The following is a 22,281-nucleotide window of genomic DNA, read 5'->3' as shown; positions in this document are numbered from 1 at the left end:
TTGGCCCTGAATGGAGATGCCAGGGGTTGAACCTGGAACTTTCTACATCCAAAGCTGGAACCCACCAGTTTCTTTTCTGTCATTCCTTGGCTGATTACAGACCGGCACTTTAGGCCGACTCAGAGACGCCTCTGAAGTCGGCCCAAAAAATCCGTTCAGATGGCAACATCTGCCGACCGTCTCTATCCCATCCTCACCCCGTCCTCCAGGCTTCTTTGACCGGCTCAAAAAGGTACCACTTCCAAAGTGGTAGCAAATATTTGAGCCGGCGGTCAGTCGCCTCCCCGCCGTCTGGACGGGGAAGGTCGCAAGTGAGGTAACTTGGCGGTCTGGAGCTGCCAAGCCACCCCAAGCTGTTCCAGGTTTTTTTAAAAGAGGAACCCAATCAGAGCACTGGTGCGCTTCTGCGCATGAGCACTTGCCCCACAAGGGGGAGAAAAAAGGGAATCCGGCGTCTAGGGCACCTTCCCATGTGGAGGTGCCCAGCCGCCTCACGCCTCACGGACGCGATGGGGCTGCCTCGCCGGGGACTGTCTGGAGACTCCAGGATGGCTCTTTTTGAGCTGTCCCAATTCGGGACTCCTCCCAGCCGCCCCAGAATGCACGTCTGTTCTCAGCCCCTGTGTCCTCATCTGTTTTCCTGTCTGGGTCTCCCATCCCATTCTCTGAATGCTGTTCCCCGTCCTGACCCCTCCCCCACCCCAGGTGCTTTCTGCTGAGCGAGATTGAGAAGGAGGAAAAAGAGAAGCTGTGGTATTACACGCAGCTCCAGAGCCTCTCCAAACGGCTGGATGAGCTCCCACAAGTGGAGACGGTGAGTTGTCTGCTTGCGTGTCGGGTGGTGCTGAGACCCAACAGGGCCAGATTAACAATTAGGCACAAGTAGGCACTGGCCTATGGGCTCCCACGGGCTGGCTTCTCCCCCATTCCCCCCCTGCTTGCAGCCCTCCCAGCCTGCACACGCAGCCAGCAACCGAGTCGCTCTGGTGTGGTTGCTGGAGTCATCTCCAAGTCTGCCTCTCTCTGCCTCTCCCCCAGTTCTGTTAAAGGGGCTTTTGAGAAGATGGCTGCAGCAGGGGCAATGGGTGGCGGGGCGGGTGCTCACACTCTGAGATCATTTGCAAGGGGGCCCCCAAGATTTTGACTGCCCAGGGGCCTCCACAGGGTTTAAACCGGCAGTGGAAAAAAATGAATACTGTTTCTCAACTTCTGACCTGGGGAGGGGCGGGGGATAGGGGCGGACAGGAAAGGTTTGACTGCCCTGAGGAAGAGAATAGATCAGCACAATTATGAAAATAGGCCCCACATCAAATTTGGATGTTGTGATTTTGAGTTCTGAGAGCCACTTTCTCGGAAGGAAGGAAGGAAGGGAGGAAGGAAGGAAGGAAGGAAGGAAGGAAGGAAGGAAGGAAGGAAGGAAGGAAGGAAGGAAGGAAGGAGAGAGAGAAAGAGAGAGAGAAGGAGAGAGAGAAGGAGGGAGGGGGGAAGGAAGGAAGGAGAGAGAGAGAAAGAGAGAGAGAAAGAGAGAGAGAAGGAGAGAGAGAAGGAGGGAGGGGGGAAGGAAGGAAGGAAGGAAGGGAGAGAGAGAGAGAAGAAGGAAGGAAGGAAGGAAGAAAGAGAGAGAAAGAGGAAGGAAGGAACGGAAAACCTAAATCTTTATTGGGTTAAATAAGACCTCCTCCCCCCATCTAGTTCTCTATGCAGATGGACCTGATCCGGCAGCAGCTGGAATTCGAAGCGCAGCACATCCGCACGCTGATGGAGGAGCGTTTCGGGACGACAGATGAGATGGTGCAGAGAGCACAGGTGAGCAGGGAAGGGAAAGTGTGGCAGGTCACTCCTTCCTCCTACTTCACTGGGGCTTGGAGCGCCCGTTGAGGATAGCAGCGTTCAGGGCCTGTATTCGAGTTCTGCTCTTCCTCTTTCTCCATGTTGGCTAGCAAGGCCTTTATCACTTTGCATTAGGTCTAAAGAGCTGCCCAAGGGGCCAGTTGCATGGGCTTTATTTCTGTTCCTGCCATGCCAGATTGGTAGCTTTCCTGTTTTGTTTTTAAAGTAAGTTTCTAGCCCTAACAGGCTAGGTCTGAACTCCACCCTGCATCCTGCCTGTTTTTAACCCAATGATACTCTATTAAGACAGACATGTCTACTCCTGGGGTTTTGTCAGTCCAGGTCATGTCTCTGTGACCTACAGCCTATGGCTGTGATGTATGTGAGAAGTCTGTTTCTTTTATATGGACCAGTCTTTTTAGACTACTCTAGTCCACACCAGGATTGAGGTGTTGTATTTTCCTTCCCAACGGGTCTTATTCCTAGTTGTTGATAATATAACAACCCAATGACACCGACTGTTTTTAAAATTAATCCTTTGACATTCAAAATCCTTATTTTCGTGCCACACGGCGTGCTAATTGTCCAAAGTCTTTTCAATTATATTTTTAGATTAAAAAATCACATTGGGGGAGGGGGGGGACAGAAAGGACCCCATTGCCTTTATGACCAAAGCACAAAATAAGGAGAGGGGAGGGGGCATGACCAGCGTTCCCTCAAAGCTGAGTTAGCGTGAGCTAGCTCAAAGATTTTTAGCCTCCAGCTATGCATTTTTGTCTTAGCTCAGGAAGGATGACCCCAGAGCACACTCATTGATGCAGCAGCTCACAACTTTAATACCAGTAGCCAGGACTTTTTTGTAGCAGGAACTCCTTTGCATATTAGGCCACACCTCCCTGATGGAGCCAATCCTCCTGGAGCTTACAGTTAGGCCCTGTACAAAGAGCCCTGCAAGCTCTTGGAGGATTGGCTACATCATGGGGGTGTGGCCTAATATGCAAAGGAGTTCCTGCTACAAAAAAAGCCCTGCCAGTAGCTCACAAAGTAGAATTTTTGCTCACAAGACTTTGCAGCTTAGAGGGAACACTGGGCAGGACTGCTATTGGGGACCGGATACATGGCCAGCCCTGCTAGTAGGCAAACTAGGCCATCACCTATGGCGCCGGCTTCAGGGATGTTATCTGTGCAGAGGAGGGCACCAGATGTTAGCTTGTTTAGGGCTGGCCCTGACTGGATGGGCAGCCTCCTTTGCCTGCCCCTGGAAGGAATCTGGCCTCTCTGAGATCTTGAGATGTCATCCATTTGCAGATCCGAGCATCTCGGCTGGAACAGATCGACAAGGAGTTGATGGAAGCCCAGGATAAGGTGCAGCAGGCAGAGCCCCAGGTAAGAATGGGCCCACATGCTAGAAAGGGAGGGATGGTGGCTCAGTGGTGGAGCATCCGCTTGGGAAGCAGAAGGTCCCAGGTTCAATCCCCGGCATCTCCATAATAATAATAATAATAATAATAATAATAATAATAAATTTATTCTTATATCCCGCCCTCCCCCGCCAAAGGCGGGCTCAGGGCGGCTCACAAGCATGGAATTCCATGGTTCAATAAAACAATACAATACAACAACAATTTTAAATAATCAATAACATAGTAAATAAGTTAGTTAAAATAGATAAAAGGTGCTACATTACTATAGGTCCAGGCAAATAGGTGTGAAAAACCTCAGCTTGAGACCCTGGAGAGCCGCTGCCAGTCTGAGAAGACAATACTGACTTTGATGGACCCAGGAGGGTCTGATTCAGTATAAGGCAGCTTCATGTGTTCATAAAACGAGGGGGGTGTTTTAGAACATGGTCGTGGCGGCAGCAAGCTGAGCGGAGCTCTCTGGATATCGCAAGTGTTAACTGGCTTTATATATATATTATCCCTTCTGATAATGGGCTTTTAGTTTTTGGGCCAGCTGTCCTGCTCCTTTACATAGTAGGAGTCAAGTTGCACCTTTAAAACCAACAAAGTTTTATTCAGAATGTCAGCTTTTGTATGCAGGCAGACTTCTTCAGATGAGGGGATAGTATGCATGCATACGAAAGCTTATGTTCTGAATAAAACTTTGTTGGACTTAAAGGTGAGACTTGACTTCTACTTTGTTCTGCTGCTTTAGGCCAACATGGTATAGACAAGCTGGAAGGGGTCCAGAGGAGGGCGATGAAGATGGTGAGGGGTCTGGAGACCAAGTCCTATGAGGAAAGGTGGAAGGAGCTGGGCATGTTTAGCCTGGAGAGGAGGCAGCTGAGAGGTGATAGGATCACCATTTTCAAGTACTTGAAGCGCTGTCCTTTAGAGGATGGTGTGGAATTGTTTTCTGTGGCTCCAGAAGGTAGGACCAGAACCAAAGGGTTGAAATTAAATCAAAAGAGTTTCCGGCTCAACATTAGGATGACCATTACTGTCCTCAGTGGAACAGGCTTCCTTGGGAGGTGGTGGGCTCTCCTTCCTTGGAGGTTTTTCAACAGAGGCTAGATGGCCATCTGACAGCAATGAAGATCCTGTGAATTTAGGGGGAGGTGTTTGTAAGTTTCCTGCATTGTGCAGGGGGTTGGACTAGATGACCCTAGAGGTCCCTTCCAACTCTAGGATTCTATGGCTGCCCACTTGGATCCTTTACTTAGTGTTTGACTCAAAGTGTCTAAGGAAGTGTTTATTTTTACGGTTATAATTATGGGAGTAACCAAACAGCCTTGGGAGTTTGAAGACTCACATTTACAGCCAGCCCAGAAGCAAAGAAAGATAGGAGATTATTTTACTGCTGGTAATAATGATTTATATACCATTCCTGTTTCCAATCATTACTCACCTCTAGCAGAAATTGAAAGTGAAGAAAGTGAAGAGACAACACTTTAATTGCCTATTTAGCTAGAAACATGGGTGGTGTTTAAAGAGCTCAGTGCACCAAAATTAGCTTAGGGAACTCTGCCTCCCCCAAGCTTGTACATCACACGATTGTAGGGTTGCCAAGTCCAATTCAAGAAATATCTGGGGGTGGAGCCAGGAGACTTTGGGGGTGGAGTCAGGAGACATTAGGGGTGGAGCCAAGATCAAGGCTGTGACAAGCATCATTGAACTCCAAAGGGAGTTCTGGCCATCACATTTAAAGGGACACCTTTTCAATTCCTTCCTCCCATAGGAAGTAATGAAGGATAGGGGCACATTCTTTTGGGGCTCATAGAATTGGACCCCCTGGTTCAATCGTTTTGAAACTTGGGGGGTATTTTAGGGAGAGGCACTAGATGCTGTACTGAACATTTGGTGGCTCTACCTCAAAAAACAGACCCCCCCCAGAGCCCGAGATACCCGTGGATCAATTCTCTATTATATTCTATGGGAATTGGTCTCCATAGGGAATAATGGAGTGTGCAGCAGGCATCCCCCCCCCTGCTTTCTGACGCCCCTGAAGCGGGGGGAGGGCCTCCAAACCGGGAGATCCCCTGCCCCCACCTGGGGATTGGCAATCCTACATGATTGCCTAAAGCTGCCTTAAAATGAATCAGATCATTGGTCCATCAGGCTACTGTCTGAAAACTAAATTTTTATACTGCCCCATAAAAGCAGGGGGTTTTTTTTGAGCAGGAACGCACAGGAACGCAGTTCTGGCTGGCTTCGTGTCAGGGGTGTGTGGCCTAATGTAAAAATGAGTCCATGCTGGGCTTTTTCCAGAAAAAAGCCCTGTGTGAAACTATGGTGATGTCAGAGGGTGTGACCTCATGCAAATGAGTTCCTGCTGGGCTTTTTCTACAAAAAAGTCCTGGATAAAAGTATCTCAGCTCTTATTCTTAAGGTGATCAAGTGGCATGTTAATGTTTTGTTTTCTCACTGCTGATGCTGTCAGACTATCTATTGTTATTGATATTGTCCAGGGCTTTTTTTTGTAGTAGGAACTCCTTTGCATATTAGGCCACGCCCTCCCAATGTAGCCAGTCCTCCTGGAGTGTACAGTAGGCTCTGTACTGGCTACATCGGGGGGGGGGGGAGACGTGGCGTAATATGCAAAGGAGTTCCTGCTACATAAAAAGCCCTGGTTCTTATGACGTTTAGTTAATAAAAGTTTAAAAATGTAAATTAAAAAAGTATTGTCTGCTCAGACTGGCAGCAGCTCTCCAGCGCCTTAGCTATAGAAAGGCCTTTGGAGTACATTTTTAAACAGCATCCACGTTTGTGGGTGGATTGGAGTAAAGAAGGAACCAGGAATTGCAAACAGTAGTTAAGGAACTTCAAATGGGAACCCCTGCCAGTGCCTTGGAAACTAGAAAGTATCAGGGGTGGAATTCTAGCAGGAGCTCCTTTGCATATTAGGCCATGCCCCCCTTGTTGTAGCCAGTGCTCCAAGGCCTTACAAGGCTCTTTTTTGTAAGCTCTTGAAGGATTGGCTACATCAGGAGGGTGGGACCTGATATGCAAAGGAGCTCCTGCTAGAATTCCACCCTTGGAAGTAGTGCAAGATTCATCCCAGCCTCTGATGTGTGCTTCAGTGTTCTCTGTCAGCACACATAATGTGCAACAAATGATGCATTGAATCAGTGCTGGATGGCAAGATGTAATGTTTTATCTCCATAATTCGTTGTCGACTGCAAACCCTCATCTTTCCCCCTCCTCCACCCCCCAAAAAGAAGTGGCTTAATTTGAAAAATAGATTTTTTGGCAGGGCTGCTGTTTGGTTCCTGTGGGGGGGGGGAGAGAGAGAAAGAGCTTGCTGATGCTAAGGATTCCTGGCACCCAGAGGGAGCTGTGCGCTGCGCTGGAAGTAATACTCCTTGCCAACTGCAGCTTGTCCCCCAAAGAATCCCTGAGATTCCTTATGTTGCCTGTGTGACAGAATCCGTCGGCGGGTGAGATGTCGACTGCATCAGCCTGTGGCGCTGCTACAGCGTGTGGGAAAAGAGAGGGGTTTTCTTAGCCGTGGGTCCGTTCGCTCTCACTACAGCTTACATCCGTTAGTCGAAGGGTTTTTTTAAAAAAAAACAAGCACTCGCATAACCATCATCATGAGCTCCAGAGAAAGTCACATTTTATTCAGGGGAATTTACTCCCAGGTAGGTCAACAGCTCTGAAATTCCACAGCTTGCAATCAAAGTAAAAAAGGTAGTCCCCTGTGCAAGCACCAGTCATTTCTGACTCTGGGGTGACGTCGCATCACAACATTTTCATGGCAGACTTTTTTTACGGGGTGTTTTACCATTACCTTCCCCAGTCATCTACACTTTCCCCCCAGCAATCTGGGGACTCATTTGACCAACCTCGGAAGGATGGAAGGCTGAATCAACCTTCAGCCGGCTACCTCAACCCAGCTCCCACTGGGATTGAACTCAGATCATGAACAGAGTTTAGGACTGCAGTACTGCAGCTTTACTACTCTGCGCCACCGGGCTGCCTTCTAGGTCGTCACTAGTAGGATCTTTATTTTTGAAGAGATTGATGGATTAAGACTCTAAGAATCATGAGGGGGGAGAAAGAGAGGAAGGAAGGAAGGAAGGAAGGAAGGAAGGAAGGAAGGAAGGAAGGAAGGAAGGAAGGAAGGAAGGAAGGAAGGAAGGAAGGAAGGAAGGAAGGAAGGAAAGAAGGAAGGAGAAATAATTATGTATTTACTTGATGCCACTCTTCATCCATAGAGCTCAGGGCCACAAATAGTCCCCTCCCTCAACTGAGGTAGGCTAGGCTGTGAGAGACGTTCGGATCCAAGTGAACTTCATGGCAGAGTGCGTGATTTGAACCTTGGTCTTGGCAGTCACAGTGCAATATTCTAACCAGTATACTATAGAGACTCCAAAAGAAAAGGCAGGAGGAAAGGGGTCCAAATAATGCCAGGAGGAAGGTAGCAATTAATTTTAAAAGGAAACCAAGAAAACTGATTTTCAGTGTTTGGGGCAAGGTGAAAGCAAAATTCAGCACTTTGAGGCTGAAGGCAGCCTGTGTGGCATAAGTGGTTAGAATACAGGGTGAGAACTTGGGAGGAAAGGAAAGGTCCCCTGTGCAAGCACCAGTTGTTTCCGACTCTGGGGTGACATTGCTTTCACGTTTTCATGGCAGACTTTTTATGGGGTGGTTTGCCATTGCCTTCCCCGGTCATTACACTTCCCACCCCCAGCAAGCTGGGGACTCATTTTACCAACCTTGGAAGGATGGAAGGCTGAGTCAACCTCGAGTTGGCTACCTGAACCAACTTTCACTGGAATCGAACTCAGGTCGTGAGCAGAGGATTCTGACTGCAGTGTTGCCGCTTTACCACTCTGGGAGACCTGAGTTCAAATCCCCCTCACTGTGAAGCTTACTGGCTGACCTTCCTCAGCTTGACCTAGCTATCAGGATTGTTGTGAGGGAAAAGGGGGTTGAGGAGAACTCTGCACATTGTGCTGTGCTTCTTAGAAAGAAGAGCAGGGTAAATAAGTATAAATAGGTAAGCAGATATCCATAGCGGATTGGATCGTATTGCTCCTTTCAGCTAAGCGCAGCTCCTTCTTCTCGCATGTGGACGCTTGCCCCAAAGGAGAGCTTCCCCACACAGAAGATTGAAGTGATTGGGTCTGACCCACTGGGAAATTTATTTTGGGGTGACTCTTGTCTCTCAGCCTCCTCAAAAATGAGTGTGCTTCCCCAGTACTTGACCCAGTTCTGCACAAAACGACACAGTAGGAGTGAGTGAAGTCTGCTGCAAGGCCTCTGGGAAAGGATTGGTGATCCGTCCCAGAAACCAGCAGGGTTTTCTTGTTTCCTTGTCTCTCTCCTCGCCTGGGCGACGCCAAGCCGAGCGAGGCGATTGTGGGTGTCCCCAGTGGAAAAGGGGCAGTTGCCATGGAGATGGGAAGTAGGCCGAGGAAGGGATGAAGAGGCCTTGTGCGTGTTTGTGTGTCGCAAAGAGGAAGAGCGCAATGCCTAGCTGGCTGTGCTTATTAATTTCCTTGGACATGAGCCAGTGGGAGCTCAGGTGTCCAGGTTTTGTGTTGTCCACACATAGGACAAAGGAAAAGGAAAGGTCCCCTGTGCAATCACCAGTCGTTTCTGACTCGGGTGACGTTGCTTTCACAACGTTTTCACGGCAGACTTTTTACGGGGTGGTTTGCCATTGCCTTCCCAAGTCATCTCCACTTCCCCCCCAGCAAGCTGGGTGCTCATTTTACCAACCTCGGAAGGATGGAAGGCTGAGTCAACCTCGAGCCGGCTACCTGAAAACCAAAAGGAAGGGGGTGCTTAAATCCCTCTCAGTAGCCAGTTCCCAAGTGCATTAGTCCACAGACTTCAGATCCCTGGGAGGTGCTCTTTTCTTTCCAAATTTAAATTGTAGGTGTAGTTGCTCTGAAAGGAAGAGTGCTGCGGCTCTCCTATTTTAATTTACCCGACTCTTGAAGCACCCTAAAAAAGGTAAAGGGAGTCCCCTGTGCAAGCACCAGTCGTTTCTGACTCTGGGGTGACGTTGCTTTCACGTTTTCACAGCAGACTTTTTACAGGGTGGTTTGCCATTGCCTTTCCCAGTCATCTACGCTTTCCCCGCAGCAAGCTGGGGACTCATTTTACCAGCCTTGGAAGGATGGAAGGCTGAGTCAACCTGGAGCCGGCTACCTGAACCCAGCTTCCGCTGGGATCGAACTCAGGTCGTGAGCAGAGAGCTCGGACTGCAGTACTGCAGCTTTACCGCTCTGCGCCACAGGGCTCCCAACACCCTACAACTTTGTAAACGGATGGCTCTCTGGAAGGGACAGCCACTTGGGCAGAGATATACGGTGTGGCTTCTTAACAGCAGGGAATTCTGTATTGGGACTGACAAGAGTGTTTCAGTGATGCCGATGTAGATGAACTGTCAGAGGATGGCTGGAAGGAAAGCCAGGCTAGGCTAGGATGGAATGATGAAAAACATGCAGAGAAACAACTGGCAGCCTCTTCTGCCTGTGGAGTGCTTTAGGCTCACGGGCACTATTCACGACTTCATTCAGCTGGCATCTTTGGAATCAAACTGCCGAATTGTCCAGCTATTCAGGTTTCATCTAGACCAGGGGTCCTCAAACTACGGCCCGCGGGCCAGATGCGGCCCGCTGAGGATGTTTATGCGGCCCGCTGGGTTATGGCAAAATCAGACCGGAAGTGACGTTCGACCTAAACTTGCGTTAGCAACACACACTTCTGGCACTGGGCTGAGGCGGCGGAGACAGAGTGTGAGGTGATACCGAGGTGAGGTGAGTTCCCAGGCCGGGGTGTGTGGTGTGGGGAAGGGAGAGAGATGCAGAAGACGGAGAACTGACGGCCCACGGCCTTGTACAGTAACGGCAGTCCGACCCTCCAACAGTCTGAGGGACAGTGAACTGGCCCCCTATTTAAAAAGTTTGAGGACCCCTGATCTAGACTTTGGGCAAGCTTTGTTTTATTTCTAAGGGAAAGTTTTTCGGAGGAAGTTTGTGGCCTCTGTTGATTTGGAGGTAGGAGGCAAAATGGTCAGGTCGGCTTCCCCCCAAAAAGCCTAATGAACAGGGCTTTTTTTTGTAGCAGGAGCTCCTTTGCATATTAGGCCACACACCCCTGATGTAGCCAATCTTCCTGGAGCTTACAGTAGGCGCTGTACTAAGAGCCCTGTAAGCTCTTGGAGGACTGGCTACACCAGGGGTGTGTGGCCTAATATGCAAAGGAGCTCCTGCTACAAAAAAAGCCCTGCGTCTTCTGTGTCTTTTTGCTGAAGAGAAGGAAAATAGACCAGCTCTGGACATGGATGAGTGGGCAGGGCCTCCGGTGCCACCTTTTGTCCTTCCCCAGCTGGTACCCCTTGCAGCAATTAAGGTGCTCAATGTGACGCTGCACAATGACGTCAAAAGTGACATCATCAAGCAGGCCAGGGATGGGGAGAGCCAAGGCGTAGCTCGCTCCTGCAAGGAGCACGGTACGCAAGCCCCTCCCCCACTTGCTTGCTTCCTGCTTCCTGCAAGCAAGAAGCCTGATTGGAGTTGGGGAGAGCCAGGGCTTGCTTGTCGCACTCCTTGGAAGCCCGGGCCCGGCTCATCAGGGGAGAGAAGGGAGGCCCAGTAGCGCCCCCAGGTGGGATGGTACCCTAGGCAGCCACCTACCCCACCTACTCCCATGTGCCGGCTCTGGCCAGGAGAAGAAGAATTGCAGATTTATACCCCACCCTTATGGCTTACAATCTCCTATATCTTCTCCCCCCCCCCACACACAACAAACACCCTGTGAGGTGGGTGGGGTTGAGAGAGCTCTCCCAGCAGCTGCCCTTTCAAGGACAACCTCTGCCAGAGCTATGACTGACCCAAGGCCATTCCAGCAGGTGCAAGTGGAGGAGTGGGGAATCAAACCCTGTTCTCCCAGATAGGAGTCTGCACACTTAACCACTACACCAAACTGGCTCTCTGTAACTGAATTGTATTTTAAAATTGTTTGTTTTATATTGTATTTTACTTATATCACGGTGTTCCGTGTCTGTGAGCCGCCCTGAGCCCGCCATTGGCGGGGGAGGGCGGGATATAAAAATAAATTTATCTTATCTTATCTTATCTTATCTTACCTTATCTTACCTTACCTTACCTTACCTTACCTTACCTTATCTTATCTCTCAGGGCTGGGCTGTAGTCCAGATTTCATGTTTGGTGGGGTCCACAGCAGGATTTGTTGTTTGGGAGGACCAGGGGGGCACCTGGTTTGGTGGCCCTGGGCTCTAGTAACCGTAAGCTGCCTTGAGTTCCACAAGCTAACTCCCCTTCACATGGGCATGCACAACAGCCCTGTTCCCCTCACCCCTTTCTTATGCACTCCTCTCTCTGAGTGACAGGGACCTCTTGAACTGAAGTTGGGTGCTCTGAAGGCCGGCTGCAAGAAGGCTCCCCCCCCCCCTCCGCCGCTCTGTACGCTATTAGGGAAGGGGAGAAAAAAACCATGAAATTACCAGCAGCGACGCTACTAGTTGTTCAGAGTGGTGGTGAGCAAAGGAGACAAATTGGGGACTCTCCAAGGGAGGGGCCATGCAGTTAGAAGGGGGGTTTGAAAGGCTGGGTCTCGCTCCCCTGGGCCCCATTGTAGCTACAGGCCTGGTAGGAGGCAATATCAAGGAAGGCCTTGCCATTGCCTCTGTGCCTTGCCATTGCCCCTCCAAAGGAACTGGCTGGCTGCTGTGTGAGACAGGATGCTGGAGTGGGTGACCACTGGTCTGATCCAGCAGGGCTCTTCTTGTGTTCTTTGTGCCAATAGAACCGTGGTACCATCTCTGCTGTAACATTCAATTACCTTTTGTACTGTACCAGATTCCCCCTCTAACATGCTGAGCCACCACCTATAACTGCTTATGATTAAAATGTATTGTTTTATTGATATGTTTTAATTGTTATTTATACTGTTTTTATAATGTTATATTTACTGTTAATGTTATAATGTTAATATTGTAATGTTTACTGCCACAGGAGGTGGTGGCAGTTACAAGCACAGACAGTTTCAAGAGGGGATTGGATAAGCATCTGGAGCAGAGGTCCAACAGTGGCTTATTAGCCATGGCTTATTGTTGGAACTCTCTGTCTGGGGCAGTGATGCTCTGTATTCTTGTGCTTGGGGGGGGCACAGTGGGAGGGCTTCTAGACCCACTGGTGGACCTCTTGATGGGTTTTTTGGCCCCTGTGTGACACAGAGTGTTCAACTGGATGGGCCATTGGCCTGATCCAACATGGCTTCTCTTACGTTCTTATGTTATCTGTCCTGAGCCTTTTTTGGGATAGGGCGGAATATAAATGGTCTAAATAAATAAATACAGGGCTTTTTTTTTTTTTAGCAGGAATGCACAGGAACATAGTTCTGGCTTGGCATCAGGAGGTGTGGCCTAATATGCAAATGAGTTCCTGTTGGGTTTTTTAAATGAAAAAAAGCCCTGAATAAATAAATAAACTGTGCACAGGGCCCTGAGCTTTTCAGATGGGCAGGAGGCAAACATAACATAATAATTCTGACCTATTCTACAGGAATGTTATATAGTTCTTTGAACCTGCTAGAGTTCACACTTTCCCTTTAGAAGACCACCCTGTCCAGAAGCAAGGTAGCTTTTTAACTCAAGCAACATTGCTCTGATTTTTTGCCAGGTGGTTGAACGGGCAAAGTCTGGCCAAACGATGAGTTCACCAAGTCCCCTAGGGAACATATCTCTTTATAAAGACTTTTCAGTGGCTTGTTTTTTTCTCTCTCCCCCCCCCCCCACCCCATAGCTCTGTGGGAAGCTCCCCAGTGTGGAAGGGGACGGAAGCCTCGACGTGCCCACCCATCCCGACGAGGGGGGCGCTCACCCGCGCAGCAACAAGGTAAATGGTTTTCCTTTGAAATGAATTCTTTGACAGAGAAGGCCAAATTGTTCCTGTCAGATGCAGGTTGGGACACCTTCAGTGCCACTTTCCCACTTGGACTTTCATCATCAGCCATTGCTCTTGGCTTCCTTGCGAAGTTGTGCATTATTTTTCAAAGGTGAATTTGGAAAGGGGATGACCAAATGTAGAATATTAAATTGCCAAAGGGAGGTAGGAATAATGTGAGGGACTCCACCTTCCAGAGCAGCCATTTTGTGGAGCAGCCAGTTTGGTGTAGTGGTGAAGTGCACGGACTCTTTTCTGAGAGAACCAGGTTGATTCCCCACTCCTCCACTTGCAGCTGCTGGAATGGCCTTGGGTCAGCCATAGCTCTTGCAGGAGTTGTCCTTGAAAGGGCAGCTTCTGGGAGAGCTCTCTCAGCCCCACTCACCTCACAGGGTGTGTTGTGGGGGAGGACGGGAAAGGAGATTGTAGGCCGCTCTGAGGCTGTCCTTGAAAGGGCAGCTTCTGGGAGAGCCCTCTCAGCCCCACCCACTTCACAGGGTGTCTGTTGTGGGGGAGGAAGGGAAAGGAGATTGTAGGCCGCTCTGAGACTCGGTCCTTGAAAGGGCAGCTGCTGGGAGAGCCCTCTCAGCCCCACCCACCTCACAGGGTGTCTGTTGTGGGGGAGGAAGGGAAAGGAGATTGTAGGCCGCTCTGAGACTCGGTCCTTGAAAGGGCAGCTGTTATGAGAGCCCTCTCAGCCCCACTTGCCACACAAGGCGTCTTGAAGATACAGGTCCATGGCCTATTAGCAACCGGGTCATGAGTTGTATATTATATATTTATATATATGCACTTAATTATATATTACAATGTAATAATAATAATAATAATGACGACGACATTGGATTTATATCCTGCCCTCCACTCTGAATCTCAGAGTGGCTCACAATCTCCTTTATCTTCTTCTCCCACAAAAGACACCCTGTGAGATGGGTGGGGCTGACAGAGCTCTCCCAGAAGCTGCCCTTTCAAGGACAGCTCTGCCAAAGCTATGGCTGGCCCAAGGCCATTCCAGCAGCTGCAAATGGAGGAGTGGGGAATCAGACCTAGTTCTCCCAGATAAGAGTCTGCACACATAACCACCACACCAAAATAGAGTGCACAATTGTATCATTCCGAAACCATTGCCCCCCTCCCCACCAGTCCGTGGAAAAAATTGTCTTCCACAAAACCGGTCCCTGGTGCCACTGCTTTATCGGATTTAAATTGTGACACCAATCTCTCCATTGTATAAAAGTAAAAACTGCCCTTCCACAAAACAGCAGAAATGCGCCTAACATAGTGCGCTGCCACCTTTCGCACTCCTGTTTACCAAGATCCCCTCTATAATTAAAGGCCAGGCAGAGATGATGTTCTCAAATGGGGGGGAGGGTAGAATCCATTTGGGAGCAAGCAGGTTACTGCATGATGCAAGCTGACCCCAAGAGAGAGGGAGTTCCGAGAAAAAGGAGGCAGAAATCCCATGGTGGAATTCTGCAACTCTATGATTCTGTCCTTCTAGGGTAGTTGTGTGGATAAATTGGAGCAGAGACTGCTTTAGGCCCTCCTAGGGGAGAATTCGCCACTGAGTCTCATCGTAATGCTTCATATCTACATGATCCACTGCAAGTGTTCCAAAGGGTTTCCCGTTACTGGGATCCGAGCAGCTCCCCAACGTCATCTGTTAAGGGCCAAACTCATGCCTTGGAAGAGACCTCATTCTGGGTGCACAGCCCCACAGCTCCTGCCGGAAACCCAGTCCCACACTCTTCTCGTTTCAAAAGATTTTATTATATAAGTCCAATCAGGGCGGAAGCCAAAGGGAGGGGGAGAATGGAAAAAAGGGGAAGGGGGAAGGAGGGATGAGAACATATATTTCTTGAAACAATAAATGTCTTCACTCTCTTTCAACCCATAAGTGGTAAACTGCCAGATTAGATAGAATAACAACATTTCAAAACCTTTAAACTCTAAGAAAAAGTCCCGTTTCCATTACTTCTTTATCCATTCATAAAAAGGAGTCCATCTCTCCAACACTTCTTGTTGAGGTTTATCTTTCAAAATGACTGTCAATATGCCCATTTCAGCTGTTTCTAATATTTTCTGTACCAGTTCTTCTATGGTTGCTAATTCTCTTCTGGCAAACACTTCTAGCAAATCATACAGCAAAAGCATACATGCAGACAACTCTCTATATTAAAAAATTTGAACAAACAAATCAGTACACACAGGGCTTTTTTTGAGCAGAAATGCACAGCAATGCAGTTCCGGCTGGCTTGGTGTCAGGAGGTGTGGCCTAATATGCAAATGAGTCCCTGCTGGGTGTTTTCTACCAAAAAAGCCCTGTGTGAAATAATGGTGGTGCAGGAGGTGTGGCCTAATATGCAGATGAGTTCTTGCTAGGGTTTTTCTACAAAAAAAGAGCCCTGAGTACATACATCCAGGGCTTTTTTTTAAGCAGGAACGCACAGGAACACAGTTCTGGTTGGCTTGGCATCAGGGTGTGTGGCCTAATATGCAAATGAGCTTCTGCTGGGCTTTTTCTACAAAAAAGGCCCTGCATACATCAGTGTAAAGCCAACACTGAAGAAGACACATGAGCGCTGTAAATACCTGACGGATAATACTCTAGAAAAGGTGTTCATTTAGTTAACAGAGGGGACTTTTGGAAAGGTATCCTCCTACAAGAAATTTTATCTGTAATCTTATCTAAGATGAAGTATTCCCAACGTTTAGTTAACCAAGTTTACAACAAAGGAGGGTCCCCTTTCTTTTGAAAACTGGCAGCAAATGTGGACTTCATCACTTTTTATGAGTAAACCCCTAAACATCAGGGCCCATGCTTATGAGACTTTATCCTGTTGGTTTGTTACTCCAGCCCAACTGGAGTACTTCCTCTTCATATTCCTCTCATGGTGCAAAATGCTGGGAAGAATGTGGGATTCGAGGTGTAGGGTTTGCCATCTTCTGGGCATGGCGCAGGGGTCACTGGAAATGCGTGTTGAGGGGGAGGGAAGGTGTTTGTGAGTTTCCTGCATTGTGCAGGGGGTTGGACTAGATGACTCTGGAGGACCCTTCCAACTCTAGGATTCTGGCCTTCTAGGGTAGTTGTGTGCATAAATTGGAGCAGAGGAGACTGACGTAATCTGCTTTAGGTCCTCCTAGGGGAGAAAGGGGTGATATAAATAAAGTAAATATATAAATAAAAAAGAAGAGCCCTGCTAGGTCATACCAGCTGTCCATCCTGGTTTCAAACTGGAGAGCCAGTTTGGTGTAGTGGTGAAGTGTGCGGACTCTTATCTGGGAGAACCGGGTTTGATTCCCCACTCCTCCACTTGCACCTGCTGGCATGACCTTGGGTCAGCCATAGCTCTGGCAGAGGTTGTCCTTGAAAGGGCAGCTGCTGTGAGAGCCCGTTCAGCCCCACCTACCTCACATGGTGTCTGTTGTGGGGGAGGAAGGGAAAGGAGATTGTGAGCCGCTCTGAGACTCTTCGGAGTGGAGGGTGGGATATAAATCCAATATCTTCTTCTTCTTCATTGTGGTTCATTCCCTGGAACGGCCTTCCCGTTCCCGGAGCAAAAGCAATGAAAGCAGTAACTGCACGTCAGGATTTGAGCGATTGTCTGTAAACTAGGGTTGGCCAAACTTGCTTAAGGTAAGAGCCACATAGAATAAACACCAGATGTTTGAGAGCTGCAAGACATGAACATTAGATGTTTGACAGCCGCAAAGGAAGGGGGGGAGGAAGGAAGGGAGGGAGGGAGAGAGGGAGGGAGGAAGATAAATGGAGAGGGAGAGAGAGATGGAAAGAAAAGAACTTTAAATGCATTCTCCAAGCCACCAGCTGTCTTGTCTTGGAGGAATGATTTCAAGAGACAAATGCCTTCTCCAAGCCAGCTGATGGAGTGGTGGGGGCCTCAAGAGCCACACAATGTGTGTGAAAGAGCCACATGTGGCTCCCAAGGGCACAGTTTGGCCACCCCTGCTGTAAACTAAGCGCTGGTTTTGCAAAGGTAAAAACAACCATAGTGAAAATCATCCAGGGTTTCCTTGGGCGCCACCTGGTGGCTCTGTCAAGCAACGGTTGTTTTCCGGCCCTCAGGTGGAGGTGGTCTTCTGGCTGCTGTCCATGCTGGCCACCCGGGACAAAGAGGAGATGTCCCGCACCCTTCTGGCCATGTCGAGTTCCCAGGAGAGCTGCCTGGCCATGAGGAAATCGGGCTGCCTGCCACTGCTCATCCAGATCCTTCACGACGCAGACCGGGAACCGGGGACATCGGAGAGCCCCAGCGGCCACGGAGGAGCGGGGAAAGACTGCCGCATGCGGGCCAACGCTGCCCTCCACAACATCATCTTCTCCCAGCCCGACGAGGGGCAAGCCAAGAAGGAGATGCGGGTGTTGCATGTCTTGGAACAAATCCGCTCCTACACGGAGACCTGCTGGGACTGGCTCAAAATGCACCACGAGGAAGGGGAAAAGACCCCCAAGGGGGGCGCAGGTAGAGCGTCCCGGCCCTGAGCTTGGAGGCTTCCTCCTTGTGGGGCAAAAGGGAGTCTCCGCTGTGGGAGGGACTCTGGGAACGAGGACACAGATGCCGCCTCTTTGTGCCTGGGAAGTTCCAGAGGTCTTGGCAGCCTTGGTATCGCCAGGGGACCATAAGGTCATACTGCGGCTCTCCAACCACCAGGAATCAGGGGACACACACCTCTAATAGGACCCCACCTTGACTTGCCTCCTGGGTGCAGATGGAGTTGATAACTTCACTCCTTGCAGAACTTGCCTGCTGGCCTCCAAGCTGATGATGAGCTGCTGGGGGTGGGAGGAGCAGGCCTTGAATTCAGCAGGAGCTCACAGGAGCACAGCTCCTGAACCTTTCTGAGGGTTTCCCCCTCCCCCTCCCCACCTACCTTGTCCATTGAATAGGAGGTGCAGCTGCATAACAATTCCTGGATTAGGAGAGCGGGCAGCCAGCCAGCCACCAGGGGCTTTGCCACACCCCCAGCAGCCCTCATGAACCCCTGGAGAAGCCCACACCACCCTTTCTCCACTTCTGATGTGATTTTGGTTGGTGGGTGACTTGTTGGTCTTTTGACTGTGGGGGTGGGTGGCCAAAGAGAGCGCCATGTGAGTGAAGCCTGCTTGGGCTGGCTGGATCTCTAGCCAGCCCAAGCAGGCCTCACATGCCTGGGGCTCTCCTTTCTTGCATCAGGTTGCTTTTGGCTCGGGGGGGTGGCATATGCTAATGAGTTACGCTAATGAGCTTCACCACCTATTTTTCTACAAAATGACCCCTGAGGAGGAGTAACCCCTGGGTTCTTTCCCCAGGCCCACTGTGGGCACTGCTCACCTCACCCGCTCTCCCCACAGGTCCTGTCCCCATTGAGCCGCAGATCTGCCAAGCGACTTGTGCCATCATGAAGCTCTCATTCGATGAGGAGTACCGCCGTGCCATGAACGAGCTGGGTACGCTGTATTCGGGGAGGGGCTGTGGCTTGGGAGGGGGGGGGTCAAGTGCAGGCCTTGAATGTGGAATGTCCCCCATCTCCCCCAGAAAGGACCTCCAGTAGCAGGTGTCAGGAAAGGTTGAAGGAGCTGGGGATGTTTAGCCTGGAGAGGAGGCAGCTGAGAGGTGATCTGATTACCATCTTGAAGGACTTGAAGGGCTGTCATCTAGAGGATGGTGTGGAATTGTTTTCTGTAGCCCCTGAAGGTAGGACCAGAACTAATGGGTTGAAATTAAATCATGAGTTTCTGGCTCAACATTAGGAAGAACTTCCTGACCATTAGAGCGGTTCCTCAGTGGAACAGGCTTCCTCCTTGGGAGGTGGTGGGCTCTCCTTCCTTGGAGGTTTTTCAACAGAGGCTAGGTGGCCATGTGACAGCAATGAAGATCCTGTGAACTTAGGAGGAGGTATTTGTGAGTTTAGAGCGGTTCCTCAGTGGAACAGGCTTCCTCGGGAGGTGGTGGGCTCTCCTTCCTTGGGGGTTTTTCAACAGAGGCTAGGTGGCCATGTGACAGCAATGAAGATCCTGTGAACTTAGGAGGAGGTATTTGTGAGTTTAGAGCGGTTCCTCAGTGGAACAGGCTTCCTCGGGAGGTGGTGAGCTCTCCTTCCTTGGAGGTTTTTCAACAGAGGCTAGGTGGCCATGTGACAGCAATGAAGATCCTGTGAACTTAGGAGGAGGTATTTGTGAGTTTAGAGCGGTTCATCAGTGGAACAGGCTTCCTCGGGAGGTGGTGGGCTCTCCTTCCTTGGAGGTTTTTCAACAGAGGCTAGATGGCTATCCGACAGCAATGAGGATCCTGTGAATTTAGGGGGAGGCATTTGTGAATTTCCTGCATTGTGCAGGGGGTTGGACTAGATGACCCCGGAGGTCCCTTCCAACTCTATGATTCTATAAGCTAATGTACTGTGTATTGACTGTTGTCTGTGTAATTCTAATCTCAACTTTTATAAATTTTTATTTTTGAAAAATGTAATCTAGGGATTTACAGAACCTGGCAGATTATTACCATTACAGCATAATATGTCAGTTTTAAAAACAGCCTCCAGTAGCGGCAGCAGTGGGGAACGGCTACCATTGGAGACCAGGGCAGGTGTCTTTAAGCAGTGGCTGGACAAATCCTTGCCAGGGTTGCGCTAGAGCTGATCCTGCGTTGAGCAGGGGGTTGGACTAGATGGCCTCTATGGCCCCATCCAACTCTGGGATTCTTCGACTCTTCGAAAATACAGGAAGGCTGCCCCATGGCAACCCCACTGCCACTGCTCTGTATCGAGGAAAACACCCCGGATCTCCTCTGTTTCTCTCCCTAGGTGGGCTACAGGCCATCGCAGAGCTGCTGCAGGTCGACTACGAGATGCACAAACTGACGAGTGACCCTCTGAACCTGGCCCTGAGACGCTATGGCGGCATGGTGCTGACCAATCTCAGCTTCGGAGACGTGGTCAACAAGGTGCGGCGCTTGGGGCGTCTGTCTCCCCCCCCCCCGGCAGTGATAACACCACAGAGTCACATGGGGGGTGCCCAATTCAGTGCCCCCGGAAGGCCGGTGCCCTAGGCAATCCCCTACTTTGCCTAGTGGCTTGGTGAGGCAGCAGAATCAAGTGGCAGAAGCCGGAGGGTGGGAGAGAGACACTTAGACCCATTCAACAGCCCCTGCCACTGAGTGGCAAAACTATTGCCCTTTTTTTGAGCTTCGTGTGCAGCCATGACCTTATAGTACCACCCTGAGGGGCTGGTCCAGCATAATGGCAAAGAGAGTGAGCTATGAACCAGGAAGCACCTCCCTCCACTGCCTCAAATTCAAATCCATAGTAATCTCTCCTGGCAAATTTTCTGGGCTGCTCACTTCCTACATGTGCAAAAATGAAGAAGAAGAAGACTGCAGATTTATACCCCGCCCTTTTCTCTGAATCAGAGACTCAGAGAAGTTTACAGTCTCCTATATCTTCTCCCCCCCCCCGACAACAGACTCCCTGTGAGGTGGGTGGGGCTGAGAGGGCTCTCCCAGAAGCTGCCCTTTCAAGGACAACCTCTGCCAGAGCTATGGCTGACCCAAGGCCATTCCAGCAGGTGCAGGGGGAGGAGTGAGGAATCAAACCTGGTTCTCCCAGATAAGAGAGCTCTGGCTGACCCAAGGCCATTCCAGCAGCTGCAAGTGGAGGAGTGGGGAATCAAACCCGGTTCTCCCAGATAAGAGTCCGCGCACTTCACCACTACACCAAACTGGCTCTCAGTCAGAGAATGGAGTCCTGTTGTCCTGGAGACAGGGCCAGCCCTAGACTGTCTGGCACCCTAGACAAGGCTAACGTCTGGTGCGTCTGTCCCCCCCCCCCCCGCACTGATAACACCACAGAGTCACATGGGGGGTGCCCAATTCAGCGCCCCCGGAAGGCCGGCACCCTAGGCCATCCCCTACTTTGCCTAGTGGCAGGTGTGTGGCCCTGCCTGAGGAAGAGGTTGTTTTCAGAGTTTTTCAGTTCCCTGCTTCCTTTTCCTTTCCTTCAGCTCCCTTAGAAGCTCACGGCCTTCTTCATTTTGGGGACACAAGGGATAAAAGGACTGAAACAAATTTTGCTACTGCCAAAATAATCTTAGGATCACTGCCTCTACGCAAATAAAACAAATTCCAAAGAAAAAGCTACTACCTTATCTATAATGTGGCTTAATATAATAATCCTGAATATTCTCAAATAATGGCATTCGATTAGAAGGTGAAATTTATGTGTTGACCTTATTAAGGCCACGGGGGCAGATTCTGTCAGAACAAGGCCTATTCAAAAATCTTCCTTGTAGAACCATGGACTCCTGGAGGATAAAATATTTAATCTAACAATAAACCAATAAAACCAATAAAATGAATTTTAACAGGGACAAATGTAAAGTTCTGCATTTAGGTAGGAAAAACCCAATGCATAGTTATAGGATGGGGGAGACTTGTCTGGGCAGTAGTATGTGCGAAAAGGATCTAGGGGTCTTAGTGGATCATACACTGAACATGAGTCAACAGCGTGATGCGGTGGCTAAAAAGGCAAATGCAATTTTGGGCTGTATCAACAGAAGTATAGTGTCCAGATCACATGATGCGATGGTATCGCTTTACTCTGCTCTGGTAAGACCTCACCTGGAGAATTGTGTTCAGTTTTGGGCACCACATTTTAAGAAGAATATAGACAAGCTGGAATGGGTCCAGAGGAGGGAGACGAAGATGGCGAGGGATTTGGAGACCAAGTCGTATGAAGAAAGGTTGAAGGAGCTGGGATGTTTAATAATAATAATAAATTTTTATTTATATCCCGCCCTCCCTGCCGAGGCAGGCTCAGGGCGGCTTAGCTTGGAGAGGAGGCGACTGAGAGGTGATCTGATCACCATCTTCAAGTACTTGTAGGGCTGTCATCCAGAGGATGAGGTGAAATTGTTTTCTGTGGCCCCGGAAGGTAGGACCAGAACCAATGGGTTGAAATTAAATCAAAACAGGAAGAACTTTCTGACAGTTAGAGCAATTCCTCAGTGGAACAGGCTTCCTCGTGAGGTGGTGGGCTCTCCTTCCTTGGAGGTTTTAAAACAGAGGCTAGATGGCCATCTGACAGCGATGAAGATC

At 49.6% G+C, this 22,281-nt stretch overlaps 1 protein-coding gene across 1 annotated transcript in view; it reads left to right on the top strand.

The window, feature by feature from the left end:
• APC2 (APC regulator of WNT signaling pathway 2) overlaps positions 1-22,281 on the top strand; it is an 86,642-nt gene that overhangs the window by 41,695 nt on the left and 22,666 nt on the right. Inside the window, exons 5-11 of the mRNA XM_060232842.1 lie at positions 706-814; positions 1,693-1,806; positions 3,139-3,216; positions 13,055-13,147; positions 17,280-17,676; positions 18,546-18,641; positions 19,994-20,133. Of these exons, the coding sequence (XP_060088825.1) occupies positions 706-814; positions 1,693-1,806; positions 3,139-3,216; positions 13,055-13,147; positions 17,280-17,676; positions 18,546-18,641; positions 19,994-20,133 (1,027 nt within the window). The remainder of the gene's footprint in view (positions 1-705; positions 815-1,692; positions 1,807-3,138; positions 3,217-13,054; positions 13,148-17,279; positions 17,677-18,545; positions 18,642-19,993; positions 20,134-22,281) is intronic.

This window comes from Heteronotia binoei, chromosome 2, assembly GCF_032191835.1.
Source record: "Heteronotia binoei isolate CCM8104 ecotype False Entrance Well chromosome 2, APGP_CSIRO_Hbin_v1, whole genome shotgun sequence".
In the NCBI taxonomy this organism is placed as follows: Eukaryota; Metazoa; Chordata; class Lepidosauria; order Squamata; family Gekkonidae; genus Heteronotia; species Heteronotia binoei.
Note: the sequence above shows the minus strand (reverse complement) of the source record. Positions and strands in the feature narration are given on the sequence as shown.